At 38.7% G+C, this 16,674-nt stretch overlaps 1 protein-coding gene across 1 annotated transcript in view; it reads left to right on the plus strand.

The window, feature by feature from the left end:
* The window catches only part of LOC127581358 (WSC domain-containing protein 1-like), a 44,678-nt gene extending 33,689 nt beyond the window's left edge, over window positions 1-10,989 (plus strand). Inside the window, exons 5-8 of the mRNA XM_052035717.1 lie at window positions 2,536-2,710; window positions 6,638-6,802; window positions 8,363-8,563; window positions 9,944-10,989. Coding sequence (XP_051891677.1) covers window positions 2,536-2,710; window positions 6,638-6,802; window positions 8,363-8,563; window positions 9,944-10,296 — 894 coding nt within the window. The 3' untranslated portion in view covers window positions 10,297-10,989. The remainder of the gene's footprint in view (window positions 1-2,535; window positions 2,711-6,637; window positions 6,803-8,362; window positions 8,564-9,943) is intronic.
* Window positions 10,990-16,674: the final 5,685 nt, after the last annotated feature.

Consider the following 16,674-nt stretch of genomic DNA (forward strand, 5'->3'; position numbering starts at 1 on the left):
GATTGGCCAAGAGAAATCACTCAATGTCTTGAAAAGCCATCTTAAACATTTGTTATCTCATTTTTCCAATTCCAGAAGAGTTTGAGACTGTTTTCAAAAGCCACCTTGGGAAAACCGTAATATCCCCACTGACTTGTTGAAATCATGGTTCTCCTGCACCTTTTCTGGTTTTGACGAAAGGTCTTCAACCTGAAATGTTAACACTGTTTCTTCTTCTGCAGATGCTACCTGGCCTGCTAAGTAACCTTCAGCACATTGTTTTTATTTCACGTAAGCTTTTTTTCTGCTTGTTGCTGTATAGAAGTGTGAATAACATCCACCTTGGCCACCAATATCTTCCAGTGGACTCTCATTCCTGCTGTACAGCTTCCTGGCTCTGGATACATTCAAGTTGTGCTGTATACGCATGTTCACAAATACCTAGACTGAGAATCTAATGAAGTGCCCAGGGTTATGTTGTCCTGTCGGAAATGTATTCCTTCAGCTTAGATGTTAAACTGAGACCTTGTCTATTTGCTCATAAGGATGTAAAATATTCCAGGTGGCACTATTTTTGCAGACGAGCAGGGAATTGTATGCAGTGTCTTGGTTAATATTTATTCAGTATTCATTACTTTAGTACCACATTTCTTATTGAGAGTTTATTGTGTGCATATTGTCTGCCATGCTTCCTACATGTTGACAGTGACTATACTGAAAGTAATTCATTTATTGTAGAGTGCCCTAAAGTCGTGAAAGGTAAAAGCAAGCCTTTTTTGTTCCTTGAATCTTGAGTTGCAAAAATCATAAGTTTACAGCACAGAGGGAGGTATTTCTTTGATGCTTCAGAGATGTTCCTTAACTGGCTTTGATTCGAATTAATTTTAACCAGGAGGATATTATAATGAACTTAGATGCTCTGTGTTTGGGATTATTTCCCCAATTTCTTTATTGCAACATAAGAATTGCATAACAACGAACACAAACTACTGGAGGAACTCAGCAGGTCGGGCAGCATCAATAGAGGGAAATGAACAGTCGATGTTTCGGGCCGAGACCTTTCATCAAGACTCAGGGTCTCAACCCAAAACGTCAACCGTTCATTTTCCTCCATAGATGCTGCCTGACCTGCTGAGTTCCTCCAGCATTTTGTGTTCGTTGCTCCAGATATGCAGCATCTGCAGTCTCTCTTGTGTCTCCATTCGAATTATATAGATATTTTTGTATTAAACATGGGGGCAATTTCTTATGTTATTTTTCATATTTTGATTCTGTGAGAATCATTCAACATTATTTACATGTTAAACTGAGAAGCCACCCCAGAATGCTTGTACCCCACATTACTGTAGTCAGTCTGCATACATTTTAATAGTCGAAGTAATGTTAGTTTCTTAAAGATTAAAAATTCAAAATGCTTAATGTGGCTATGGTAAGTGTTCTGTTGGAGAGAGGACTGTTATGGGCTGGAATGCATCACCTGAAGTGCCAGTGGAAATGGACCCAATACTTGCTTTCAAAGGAGAATTGGATATACACTTAAAAGGAAAATTTGCACAGGAATGGAAAAAAGAAAGGACTAATTGGTACCTTTTTTCAGACAGACAGCTCAGGCTGAATGGCAAACTTGCTTATTTTTATGAATCTATTACTGGCCGCTGCTGGAATTGATAACAAACTAACTTTCTGACAGTCATCATACATTAAGTGAAATCTTTGGCAGCTTGAGATGGGCCCAACTGCAGATTTCACAGGAGTAGCAAATAAGAATGACGGTATTTTGCAGAATAAAAGAGAGATGCAAATAAATCCAGCAAGGATGTGGAAACCCTGATTGGAAGTGTGGCAGTGGAGTCAGGACAGGTTGGCATTGAGGTTATTTTTTTAACAAAATATACTGTGAATTCTATAGAGTGAAAATCATAAAAGAACATTAAGCAATCAATTTTGGAAGCTATCATCTTTAATGGAATCTTAATGCAATGAACCAAGCCATTAAAGTACAAAAGATGATATTGAACTTAACGATAAATGTGTCACAAAATATTATCTTTGCAAAATAAAATTGCCTGAAAATGTACTCCCTGTCAGTAGTGCTAAACATGCTATTTAGTGAATAGATTTAAATTCCAAAGGAATAGTACAACACGTGTTTAGTGTCACTAACAAAAGATGAATTTCCAGACAAAGTTTTCTTCACAAATTTTGGCAAAGTACTTTTGGCTTTTAAATTAATTTAGCATTGTATGTAAACACTTTAACACTCAGCAAAATATGCATGGAATTACTATGTGTGAACAATCTTACCAAGGTGAAAGCCAGGGTCTCTAATAAAAAGACTGAAAAAGAAAGAAAGGTGAAAGCCAGGGTCTCAAATACACAATGTATTTTTTTTATTTTGTGTAGTGCAACATAATTGGCCTTTTTTTAGTGTGCAGTCAGCAAGAAAAAAGAACTCTCTTCCTCACTTGACAGCACAGATACAGCAACATGCAGGGTACCAGCTTAAAAAGAGATTCAGGAGCCCATGTTACAATTTCATGTAATTTTCCTTGACAGGAGTTTCCCCTCGTTGTCATCAGAAGGACAGAATGTTACTGTGGATTTGCCACAACTCACTTCACGCTTCATGACATTGTGAACGACCAGCTCTGTGGGAGGCTGTCAAGTGACACGACAACAGAGTTCTTAGGAGATGAGAATTATTGTGTTATCTACCAGACTCCTGTTCAAGGTAAACTGGAACATCACATTCTGTGGCATAAAAGTGACATGTTGATTTTTGAAACCTGAAAGGCAATAGAAATGACTTCCAATAGGTTCATAACATACAGCTAAATGTACCCTGGACATCATCAGGTTACTCAAATTAATCCAGTGATTCTTTCTTTAATGTTTTATTTGCTTTGGTTTGTTAATTGTGCATGCACATTTTTAAGCATTGTCAATGTTGAAAACTGAAACCCTTTATAGCACAAGCAGTAAGTATTGCAATTAAGCACTAAGGTTAAGTATTTCTGCGTCGATGAAAGGGCCTGCAATAACGGAGTGGGATGTCCACAGTGTGCCCAGTGTACAATCGCTTTCCCATTGAACTGGTTCTTACCTGGTGTGGGTCCCTGGCTGAAGTTTCTACAAAGAAACCTGTCCTGAGCTGATCTGATCTGCAATGTCCTCCACTAGACAGAATTTTGCCAATCAGCAATTTCACTGAAGCCACACCCCTAGGCCTGAACCAACTTTCAAAGTGCTTCATCAGTTACATTCAAAAAATTCAAAGGGCTATTAAAATTTTTAAGCATTTTTAAGCAATACCAATACCAAAATTAAACCCATTTTACAAATAATTGTTAAAAGATAAAGCATTCAGACACAAAACATTACAAATTATTAAACATTAAATTAGTTCACTTAACTAAAAATAAAGCAAATTGCCTTGTACCTGCCCTTCTCCCTTCATGTAAAAACTGGGAAATCTTCAGTGTCAATGTCAAGGTGCAATTGGGGAAAAAAAACACCAGCGATCAGCGGTGAAGAAATTCACTACTTCCATTGTGGAGCTGACAGCTGGCAGTTTCGTGTGGAGCTCCCAGCATTTTAAGGGAAGTTTCAGGCCATTAATGCTTTTCAAAGCCAACCTCAAAGTGGTCACTGACGACACCATCTCCCACAGCAGATTCCCCGAGTAAGACTGACCATGCAGTGCCAAATTAGGGACATATTTACATTGTGCACTTTACTCACTAAATTTAAGATTGGCACTACTCATTTTCTATAGTTGAATACTCTAGTTGGAAAGCTTCCATTCCCTAGCATTAAACGCTTAAGAATTCACATAAACATAATCTCATGGATTAATTTAAATATTCTCATAAGCAAAAGAATGAAGAGCCGTGCACCTAACTAGTCAGAACCATAAGGAAATCTACAAATACTAACCACCCCCCTCGGTAATGGTTTATATGTGTCTAATTATTAAATTAGGTTTAGAATAAATGAAATAAAATATTAAAAGAAAAATCCATAGTGGGTTGTATTAATTTGTTGTAGGTCACAACAGTTTAAAGAAAATCCAGTCAACGCAGGAGCATAAAGCAAACTGCTGGAGGAACTCAGCAGATCAAGCAGCATCTATGGAGGCAAAGGGATGGTTGATGTCTTGGGTTGAGAACCGGCGTCGGCATTTGCAGTCTCGTGTCTCCAACAGTAAAAGCAGAGTTGAAAATGAATTGATAATGCTAGTCATGGACTGAGACTGTCATTCCCCCACTCTGGATTGTTTTAAAAACTTGAATCAATGTTTTTGGTGAGGAAAGGATAAGGTTTTAACTCTGGTCTGTGCTGAGTTAGTAAATCTACTAAATATCAGCCTTGAGGTGAGATCTACTTCTAACACAAGCAAGAATCCCAAGGGCCTTGTCCTGTGGATATGGCAAAGAGGCCTGTTTGCATCACCATTTGTGGATCAAGGAACATGATAGAAATGACTTTTGCTTGATTGCTGTTTGGCAAGTGCTTGTGTGTTAGAGTAGGATCATCATTAGATCTCCTTTGTGACATAAATTAATTTCTGAAATTCTTTGAGGGGTGGTTCTTGAATAGGGTACAGACTTCCCGTGAGTGTTTAACACTATAGCAGTCTTTAAGAAAGTATGAATAATTATTTCACATTTTGTTCCTGTTGTCCATGGTATGTAATTGTTATTCTTCTGTGCTGGCCAAGATCCAGTGTATGCTGGGTAGTATTCACTATCTGTATTTTGGTTGTTGAAAAATAGACAGCTGCCTGCACATGTTGTAACAAGATAAAAACTTTGTCTTAAGAACACATGGAAACCTGCACAATTTGTGAGAAGGACACAGATCAGAATGTGAAATCAGATTAATGTGTCACTAAACCCGACACATTAATCTGCACTGGTCACTATTGGGCTGATTCATGTCAGCACTAACCTGGTAACCTGCTGTACTAGTTGTCTCCAAGGCAACCCACTTTGAGTGTTGATTCTGACCTGGAATATTTTGTTGATGATCCATTCTGTGATTTTTGTTATTTACAGAGCAAGATTTATATGGAGAGGAAAAAAAATCTCTCAAAAAATCTATTTAGCAGGAATTAATTCAGACTTCCTTTTAATCCGATCTATTGAATTTTCCATTCTTGAATGAACATATTGCATGCTCCATCAATCCCTGGCCGAGTGCACAGTTCTGATCATCTGAGCACTGCAGTTTCAAACGTGATAAGAAGATATGTTGGCACAGTTGTGGGTATTCTTGCATGACAAGCGCCTACTGCAGCAGTGAGTGAGTGTATAGTCCCTGATGCCGCTGACAGATGGAAGCAATGATGGAAACTAAGCAGCTGAGAATCCAAAAGGGGAACAAGAATTTCCATCAAAATCTGAAGGCTGATAAGATAACAATAACAGACCATTCGATGTAGTGTAGCAGGAAACGGAGGACCAACATTTTGATTGAAGGCCATGGGCTGACAACCTCATCCTCCTCCATTCACTTAATTAGTATAAATATAATTCCATTAAGTTACGCATTATATATTTGAATGCTTTTTCAACCAAATCTGGTAATGTTAGGTCTGATCAAGATTAAAATGTTTATCTTTCAGTTTACGTGTTTGCCCTCTGAATGCTACACAAGTCCAATGGCTGTAAATATAGGTGTATTACCTTGGAGACAACTAGTGTAGCCGGTCACCAAGTCAATGCTGACTTGTTGGCAGCTAACTGACCGACTGAAATAGTCTCATGAACATTATTTACGTTTTGCTGACACTGCTTAGAGTCAATTGGAATGCTTACAGAATTGCAACCAGTGGACAAAGCTAATTTGCATCACTTATTTTATTAATGAGCTGACTGATTTATCTATTTTTATTGAGGCTACTTTATCTAAAGTTAAAATGCTAGGAAGTTGATTTATTTCTAACTTGGGACCTTACATTGAAAAGTCACAATTATCTAAATCGAAAATCTAAATTTTGAAATGGATTCTGGGGGTGGTGGGCTGCAGGGCGGGAACAAAACAGAAGAATCCAAAATCCATTCCAAGAAGATTCATGAGAGAACCCTTCACCGGATTGGAATGGAAAAGGCTTGCACAGATTGATTCACACTTATTGTTTAACACAGTGGAATAGCGTTTGAGTCCACCAGAGGGACTACTCCAAACATTGGGACAATTCAATGAAAATCTTTAGCCTAATAAAATGCAATAATTTGATCATTTTTCTCCCAAGAAATTAAAAAATGGCATAATATGTACTTGTAGGACAACATACTTTCAGAGGTAAATCAACAAGACTGAACACACCACTGCACACACTAGAAAGCCTATCTTCATTCAAATCATTTTAGATGATTTCAAGAGTGATTTTTTTTTCTCAACATGAACTTGAAGTGTCTAATATAATTGTCATGAAAGGGTATTCGCCTGAAACATTAACTCTCTTTCCCCACAGATGCTGCCCATCATGAAGAGTATTTCTAGCATTTTGTATTTTTATTTTGGATTTCTAGCACGTGCAGTTTTTTCTTTCTTTCCAGTTAATTTATTATCCAATCTGCAATGAAACTATATCAGGCAAAAGAAAAAAAAATCAAGAACTTTGAGATTTTACGGACACCCATTTCTTTTCCAGACACCAGATGTACGGACAGGAAATTTCTGCCAATGAAAACGAAGGTAATGATTGCTCTCTCCAGCTTCCCAGGTGCTGGGAATACATGGGCCCGGCATTTGATAGAGCACAGTACTGGCTTCTACACTGGAAGCTATTATTTTGACGGGACCCTTTATAACAAAGGTATGTGCTATTCTTTACCTTACTATTTCCCAACAACTGAATGGTAAAGTTGTAGCTTTAGAGAGCCATCTGCTTTAGTGACCTAAACCTCATGGGTAAAGTAACCTCGTTATAAATTATGTTTACAGCTTTTAATTGTTCACCAGTTTCAGAAATCTCAATTAGTTACATTTATGAGAAACCTGCTTAGCTTTGTAGAGGCAGTAATAGCTTTTATTTGATTAGCAATCTAGAGAAATAAAACCAAATCCAGCTATTCAATGGCATATGGTTGACGTGAATTTTAATTGTAAATTGATATGAAATCTGCCACTCAATATAAAACTAGTGGAATAAGCAGTTCAGATTTAAACGTGTATTTGTACAGTATAATGTTTTGCATGTATTTTACGCTGCTTAGAAAACATTTTTTTACTTACTTAAAGCCAAATCCAGATTTACCATGTGCAAATAGTTTTTGGGTGCACTTGCATTTGTGCTCTGAGAGACCTTCATGAGTATAAATGACAGAAGCCAAAGCACTACAAATGTAAGAGTTCTCTTCATCATTGCATCCAATTATATAGATTTCAGGCAATCCTAATTGAATGATATGCATTTAGCCTCCTGTCTGGTTAGTAATGTGTAGAAAAAGCCTACAGTCAGGGAACTATATGATTTGAAACTCTGATGCTTTCTCCAATAAAATAAGGCGACTTTATGTAGTGGCAAGTTACTTGAACCTCTTCCAATCTAGTATAGTGCATTTGGTGCTCGCAATATGATTTCCTCTCATTGGAGAAACCAAATGCAAATTGATTGACTGCTTTGTGGAGCACCTACTTTTTGTCCGCAGGGACATCCCTGAGCTTTCATTTGCTTGCTCCTTAATTATCTGTTCTATTCCAACTCTGACCTATCTTGGTGTGGCCTTCTGCACTTGTAGTGAGGCCCAATGTAAGTTTGAGACCCAACACCTCATTTTCCACCTGGGCACGTTGAAGCCTTTCAACGTCAAAATAGAATTCTGCAATTTCTGATAACTCGCTTTCTCTCTGTCAGAACTAACCAGTTCTGCTATGGGTCATCCATATGTAATGCTGTCTCAGTTTTTCTCTCTTCACTAACGTGGCCTGACCCCTGGTCTTTTCCTGCTTTCACAGCTTTGTTTGTGTTCTCTTGATTTACCTTCTTTAACTTATCAAGCAGATGACTTTATCAATAGTATATAGCCATGATAACCCTGCCATCTCTTTGTTGGAGATATTCTATCCATCCTTCCCCTACTGCCTCTGCAACATCATTTGCTTTCTGATTCTGACAAATGATCTTTGACCTGAAATGTTAACGCTGTTTCTCTTTCCAGAAATGCTCAGTGACCTACTGAGTCCCGGCAACATTTTCCATCTTTATTTTGAATTTACCTAACAAACTGTGTGTCCATATTTGTCAGGCTAGGTAGTACCTATGTTCTTTCAAGGTATTGCTTCTAGCTAACTTTGGTATAATTACTTAAGCTCTTCATTTCTTGCAGCCTGTTCAATACTCAGTTGGTAGTGCTGATTATTTTTTTTCTGTTAGGTTTCAAAGGGGAAAAGGACTACTGGAAAAGCGGCCGAACCATTTGTATAAAAACTCATGAGAGTGGGAAAAGAGAAATAGAAACGTTTGATGCTGCCATCTTATTGATCAGAAACCCCTACAAGGCTTTAATGGCAGAGTTCAATAGAAAGCGTGCTGGTCATTTGGGGTATGCATCGGAACGCCACTGGAAAAGCAAAGGTAAATTAGTACATCCTGCAAAGCTCTAACAGTTGAGTTTCTTTAAATAAATCAACCTGCCAGGTAATATGCAACACAGTAAACCTTTGAGGATTGCTACCTTTCATGTCAGTGATTTGATGGGAGTTTTGGGTAGTGTGATAGTGTGTTGGCAGGTTGGGTCTGAAATGGAGTCCAGTTGCTGCTTGTGCCTGGCTACATGATGACCTCCCAAGTGTCAAGTGAAGTCTAAGATCTGTCTGAAATGAGTAAAAGGGGAACCTCAGGGGAGAGCCACTTTGACCCAAACTTGCAGCAGCAGCATCTTGGGATTGTACAGTGCCTTCAGTGCAAAAATGCTCCATAGATATGATGCTCTCCTGCTGGAGCTAAGAGAGCTGACTATGGATTGGTCCGAGAAACTAATTTTCAGGCTTTTTTTTAAGATACAGCGAGAAAACAAGTCCCGGATTGGTATGGGATAAGAGATCAAGAGCTACATCAGCTGGTCTGTACTTTTGAAGACACAAGGGACTGCAGATGCTGGAATCTGGAGAAAACAACAAACTGCTGGAGAAACTCAATGGGTTGAGCAGCATCTGTGGATGCAAAAGGGATAGCTGACGTTTCACATCAATATTCTGTATCACATCCTGATGCAGGGTCTCAACCCGAGACGTCAACCGTTCCTCCACAGATACTGCCTGAGAGTTCCTGCACCAGTTTGTTTTCAGTGCATATTTTTGTATGGGAAAAAGGAATGGAAGATAGGTGGAAGGCCAGGCTTTAAGTGACCAGAGAATCAGAAGGGTATGAACCTGAAGTAGTTTGGGGCGAGCAGGATATAGAGATGTACGGATGGACTGAGAAGAGAGAAAACCGTCATCAGTGTAAAACAGCTGAAATGAATTGAATCAAATGTACAGCAGTGAGTACAAGTGGTTGACGCTGATGAGTTTAGTGCTCTTGAATAGATACTAATTTCTCCCACTGACACACAGAACAGTCAGCTACAGTAGAGGCAAGGTGCAAGTTTAAAACAAGCCGGTAGTTTATGGAAGTTGGAGATCAAGTGATTGGTTAGTTAAAACAGTGACAGTACTCCAGAATTCTGTGGGTCTAGAATGAAACTTTGGCCAAACTGAGTAAGGACAGTATATCCCCTTCTCTAATGGATAACAGTGAGCCAGATGGGATTTTACAACAATCCAATAGCTTTATGGTCACCATTAGTGAGGTGACCTCTTCAGACTTCATGATGGACTTTAAACTCGTGTCTCTATATCATTAGCCTGGACCTCTGAATCACTAAGCCGGTAGTAAAACCACTATATGACCAACTCTGCAGCTTCATTCAGATGTGCATTATTACTGAGCATAGTTCAAACTCTTCCTCTGCAGAATGGCCAGAATTTGTAAACACCTATGCCTCCTGGTGGGCCTCCCATACATTGGATTGGCTGAAGTACTGCAGTCGGGTGCTAGTGGTTCACTACGAAGACTTGAAGAGAAACCTCTTGCCACAGCTGAAGCGCATGGTTGAGTTCCTGAACGTCACGGTGTCAGATGACAGACTGTTGTGTGTTGAAACTCAGAAAGATGGAAACTTCAAAAGATCCGGCCTGCGCCAGAGAGATTTTGATCCGTTCACAATAGAGATGAAAAGTATCATCAACAGTTACATCAGGATGGTGGATGAAGCTCTCAAAAAGAAAAACCTCACAGGACTACCGGAGGAGTATGTTCCTGGATGATGGAGCCAATGAGGTAAAACAATGTATCACCACTTCAAGCCTGTGTTTATAAGATAGTGCAAGAGTGGCAACTGCATTTAAAGATCAGAAAGAAGGGGAAAGAGTGGGGCCTAATCACAAGAACAGATCAATAACCTCATGCTGCAGAGGACTTGTGTCAAGAAAAAATGTCTCAGTTGACAATGACACAAAATACTCTGACCTGAGTCTTGTCATCATGCAACTCTGGAATTTTTACAAGGTTCAGGTAGATTTGATTTAACTCTTTCCTGGATGTTTTCTCATGCAGTTAGACTAAATCAGAAAGAATTTGCAGCCTGTTTACACTACCATACCTGTCACTTTTCTAAGGAACGTGGAAATCTTTTCTGACAACTCATTTAGACATCCCCACAAGATGGTTCTACCAACAGTGAGCCTTGCATAGCAAATATGTTAAATCAAATTTATCAATGAGAAGAGAGCTGTTGTTTTGAGGACTGTTAGCATTAGATGTTTTACTGTGAGAGTTTTGAGGACTGTTAGCATTAGATGTTTTCTTGAAAAATCTTTTACTGTGAGATTGCTCACAGATCTCAATGAACCACAATTCACTGCAGAAGCAGTACATGGAACCCACAAGCCTAGGAATCACCATCACATGTACAATGTTCTTTTAACCATCTGAAAGTTAGCATTAAACTTGTATGTTTCAAAGCAGTACACAGTAATTTCGTTAAGCATATGGACACACAATTTCAAAACTGTAATATCTGAAAAAATTCAAATTTATTTTAGCATTAAGCACACTTTTTCCTTCCACTTTCTCCTTCATTTTCTAAACTGCATCAACAGGCATATCTCCAATGCAACCATTTTGCCTTAAAATGAAAATGTATATCACCTTTCGAAAATGTTCGCCTTCCTAGTAGAAAAAGTAATTTTAGCAGTTCGGTGTAAAACAATTCCCCGCTTAGTTGCGGTGAATAATTTAGACAAGTGACAACTAGTTTTGAAGATCAGCTTGCACTGCAGTTATTGATTAGTGCTATCATCACAGTTGCATCAAGTAGGCATTTCTGACAGTAGTTGACTTAAAGTGGCTACATTTGCAGTGACCCCTGCTCGATACTCCCAATTACTCTACAATTCTAGTTGGTCAGTTAATATAAACTGCAGCAATAGCACCATTCTTCTGTAACTTTTTTCTTTGTAAATGATGCTCTAATTCTGTCTTAAAATTGCAGTTGCAGATTGATCCCAGTTCCAACCTTTACAACTTTCTCAAATGTGCTGCCAATTTAATTTAGCAAATGGCAGTTCTGTGTATGTTCTGTTAAGGTCAACAGAGTCCAGTTAAATTAGAAAGTTAGTTGAATGTTGACTGGATTGTCCAAAATCATTCTTGCTGATCTCTCCTGTTCTATCCTCATTGATTTCAACATTCACCCAGAATTCCATAGAAGATCCAATTCTCCTCTCCTTTTGCAATTCTGTCTTGGCTTCCCATCTTTTGGAGCATTCACCTAGTTTTTGACCTTCTCTTCGAACCCATCTATCTTTGGGCAACTCTATTTCTGTCCTCTATGGTCTTTACTACCAGTGAATGTTCCTCATCAGATCTTCATTGTCATCAGTGGCAGAACCTTCAACGCTCTCTGGCCACACTCTGGAGCTGTGTCTCTTTAACTCTTCCTGCTTTGCTGCACGCCTTCCCTCTACAAACCACCTTAAACCCCTTGCCCACCCCTTATGATCATCCCCCTTTGCCTGCTTGAGTTATGAAACGCTTTTACATATTTTGTTAAGTTGGAAAGATGGATGGGTTGTGTAGTTATTCTAAAGTTAGCTATTACCTAGTTGAAGGATATCAATAAATTTAATTTGGTATAGTTGGGGTTGTCAGCACCCTTCCAGCATAAAAAGAACATGATTGCTTTAAACCTTACAGAGATTAATGTACAGTCTGGGGCCTTCCCCTGGACCAGTATAGTTCAGTTAATAATTCAGTAAGCCATCAGGGAACATACTTCAAAATTCTTACCATCACATAAGGGCAACAGTGCACTCTAATGCTGGGACACTTTGCTCACTAACTTGTCATGTGCTAATTGAATGAGTATGACCAATTTCTTGTCTTGGGCATTGTTTAGATTCTCTTTCTGCTGGATGGCACTATTAATACGATGCAATACATGACATTTTACAATCAGAATCCTAGGAGCAGCACAGTGGTACAGCTAGTAGAGCCACTGCCTGACAACGCCAATGAGCTGGGATCGATCCTGACCTTGGGCGATGTCTGTGTGGAGTAGGGATGTTTTCCCTATGACTGTGTGGGTTTTCTTCAGTGTTCCAGTTTCCTCCCACTCACCAAGGAGTGGTAGGTTAAATGGTCACTGTAAATTGTCCTTGTGTGTAGCTGAGTGGTAGAATCAGGGTGGAAAATGTGTGGAGAATGTAGAATGTCAGAAAATGGGTGGTTGATGGATCGAAGGGCCTTTATTCATTCTCTCTCTCTCTCTGAGTCATGCAGCACAGTCAAGCCCTTCAGCCCATCTTGTACATGTTGACCCATAAAGTACCTATTTATACTAATCCTATTTACTTTCAAGCGCTCATCTGTTTACTTAAATGTTGTGAGTGTACCTGCCTCAACCCACTCCACCGGTTGAGTTCCAGAAATTTTAATGTAGATCACTGCATTTGCAAATTCCAATTTATGCTTGGGTCTCTCTATACTGATGCTCATAGAATTTTAGGATTAGAAACAGCATTTATCCTCACATTTATTTATTCTAGTTAACCCATGGCACTACTCTGGAGGTATGAATTGCAATGCAAGCTTATTTTACTGCAGTTCCATAGGTGATATAGAAAATGTTATCCTAGTAATTTTTGAGGACAAGATGAATTTTGGAGTAAACTTTTAGTTTGTCATCCAAACAGAATCTAGTGATGTAGTATTAAATGTTTTGTTTCTTAAAAGTCAAGTTTATATTGTAATTTTGGTTTTAAGATTATTTAAAACAAATGACTCCAGGAGTGTACAAATGGCAACTCAAATTGGCTGTAAAGCCAAATTACAACCCCAATTTAAAAAGCTTGGAGGCTGACAGTAGTCACCTGGAGACACCAAGTTCAGATACTATTGTGGTTGCGGGAGAATTTAAAATTCATAAATCTATAATAGAAAGCTAGAATTGGCACGTTAAAAAGAAACTAATTGATTATTGTAGAAAACATCTGGGCTGTGGAGAGAAGGAAGTGTGGCATCCTTAAATGGTCTTGCTTCTACATGATGCCAGACCCACAGTAATGGGGTTGCTTACTGCCTTAAAGATCCCTCTAAACCATTCTGTTCAAGGGCCAATAGATCTTAGCTTTGCCAATGGATTATATGAAAGGATTAAATAAGTTTTAAGAGTATTTTCCATTTGGCTCAGAGCTATTTTCAAGATTCTTTCCCTCCAGCTACATACAGTATTTCCAAGGTTTTCCAGACTTTTCTGAAAGTTCATGGTTTTTTTTGTGAGAACAAACAATGGCATTTAGGTCACTGAGTACAATTCACGCATTTGTGTCCGAGATAATGACTATTTTCTGACTACAAAAATTGAGCACTAGCAGTAGTACTTGAATAATTTGTGTTGATGTTGATGGATGGACTAGATGACGTCAAACATTCACACCCCACCCCCCATCAGCTCACTTTGTGCACTTCTTAAATGATTCTCTGCAACAACTCATCGACAGCACCACCCAAACCTACATCCTCTGCAATGGGAACATCACCTTCAGGTTGTCTCAGAGCTCCACATTACTCTGTAGTGCACGTTAATTGCTGTTCTTCCTTCACAATCAGGGAACTCCCTACCTCCAGTACTATGTGAAGTACAGTCCCCACGTAGACTGCATTAGTTTACTGCTACCTTCTCAAGGGCAGCTGACTTTGTTAGTGAAGCCACATCATAAAATTGGATAACAATATATGGAATAGCAATAGAAGGCAGTTTAGATCCCTCTGATGCTCAATGAGATGATTATTATTGATCTTTGATGCACCTTCTTAGTAAAGGATATTGGTTACAGGCAGGTCTATCTTTACATAAAGATCTCACATTTAAAATCAACAATTAATTGAATATCAGTTGCCGTTTGCAGAAGAGATTACTAAACATTGATCCCTTTTGTCTGCAGAAGTGTTTCCAGCTCCTCTCCTGCAAGGCCTGGCTCTGATTTTAAAAATTATGCCTTGTGGTGCTAGTTTCTCTGTATCCAGCCTACTGGTTTCCTTTAATGTCTTGAAAAGGTCAATCAAATCTCCCATTTAATATTTTAAATTTCAAGGGTTACTTGTGCTTTCTATGATCTTAAGTTAACCCTTGAAGTTCATATAAGATTCTGGCAAACCTGCACTGCTTTCCCTCCAGTAATAATTTATCCTCCATGGGTTATGACATCTTTCAAAGATATACAGTACCAAAACAGGCCCTTGGGCCCACTAAGTCTATGCTGAACATCAAACATCCATTTTACCCGAATCCCATTTTTCTTTTCTTCCCACATTCCCATCAACTCCCCCCAGATTCCAGCATTCACCTAACACTCGGGGCAATTAATCCATCAGCTTTTACAATGCAAACTTCCACACAGACTGCAGCACAGGTCAAGATTGAACCTGGGTTGCTGGAGTGTGAGCCAATGGCTGTGCTGTTGTACCATCTAATTTGTGATACTTCAGATGTGATCTAACCAGGACTTTATACAATTGCAAAATAACTCTAACCCCTTGTATTCCAGGTATAAGGTTATTTTCTGGAAACCCACGCACTTCTTCAACCTCCCACTCCAAACCCCATCACTGTTTCTACTATAAACACCTAATTCAATATCAAAGTCTAAAAAGACAATGCGTTCAAGTTCCTAATGAACATCATAAGAAGTAGGAGCAGCAGTAGGCCATCTGGCCCATCGAGCCTGCTCTGCCACTCGATAAGATCATGGCACATCTTTAGTACAGAGTTGACATTACCTGGTTGTTCAAATTATATAGGAGAGGTATGAAATCTGACTGGTGAATCTGCTGTTGACAGACAAACTGTGAAGCAACCTTCAATTTTGCTCCTTACCGTCCACTGCCACTGCTGAGATTGAATTTCACCCTTGACGTACCTGTATCGTGAAACATATTGCACAGTTATATAAATAAATATTGTATTTGATTCCACTTAATTTTCTATCAAATAAATAATGCCAGAAAACTGACAAGGAGAATTTTTAAAAATTGCAAAGTTGCCATGGGCTACCATGGCAACTTTTAATGAAATAATATCTGGACATTAGACTCCCCTGTTAATAATGAAAGAAAAATCACATTTGCATTGAAATATAGGAATTAAACAAGTTGTTATGGAAACATGCCATACTAATGTATGTCATTATCTCCATGAGCTTTATTTCTTTTCACACAAGCAAATATTTTTAGGAAAAACTCCTAAATTAATAATGCACCATATTACTTGAACGAACTGTCCTAAGCCACATTTTGTATAAATATTAAGGGCCATAGAATGAGGTCAATGCAAGGCCACGGACTGCAATAACATCCTGTAGTTTTACCTGCTGAAAAGCCTCACTGTCTTTCCATCCACTGTGGATTAGTTGCACATTATCATTTATAAACGGAACCTTCTTGTTCTGTCACAGCCTTTGCACAAAATTATTTATGTATATCCTTGTGACTGGAATGAAAGTACCACCAATGATTGCAAGTTCTAATTAAGCCTCTTCTGGTCTACTGCTTAACTATTAAATACCAATAATAAAGTGTTTCATCCTTAAATGCTGGCAACCACTGTCCTATTCAGGATTTAGATAAGAACATAGAAGCAAATCTTTGAATTAACAGAATGTCAATACAAGAGTTGAACACATTATCACTTGCTATCCAGTAGATGAAGGATTATCAAGTGTAAAGTTAAGGCCCATTGAGTGGTCAGTGTCTGCAAATTTGCTTGTAATACCAATAATTTTTGATATGATTAAGATCATCAATGTAACATCCGATTATTGCTGTTCACTAAAGTTCAGTTTTCAGCAAAATGAGACCATTTCCAACCAAAGGAGGAAGCTACCGCTAAGTCTTAAATGTGCCAATGTCTCAACAAAATAATGGCTATTCCCTGAACCCTGTATACTTTCCATGGCTTATGAATTCTTGGCTGAGCTACTCATTGTGAGAAGAGAAAACTCTGCTATCGTCCAACTGTGGAGTTGTGTTGCCAAAAAAAAAACAATTGTAAAGCTCTCTGTTCCAGGGAGTCCTATCCTTCTTGTGGAGTAAACACCATGCAGAAGCAACAGATAGCCGGAACTTGAAAGATTATATTTTTGAGA

Source organism: Pristis pectinata, chromosome 21 (assembly GCF_009764475.1).
Source record: "Pristis pectinata isolate sPriPec2 chromosome 21, sPriPec2.1.pri, whole genome shotgun sequence".
In the NCBI taxonomy this organism is placed as follows: Eukaryota; Metazoa; Chordata; class Chondrichthyes; order Rhinopristiformes; family Pristidae; genus Pristis; species Pristis pectinata.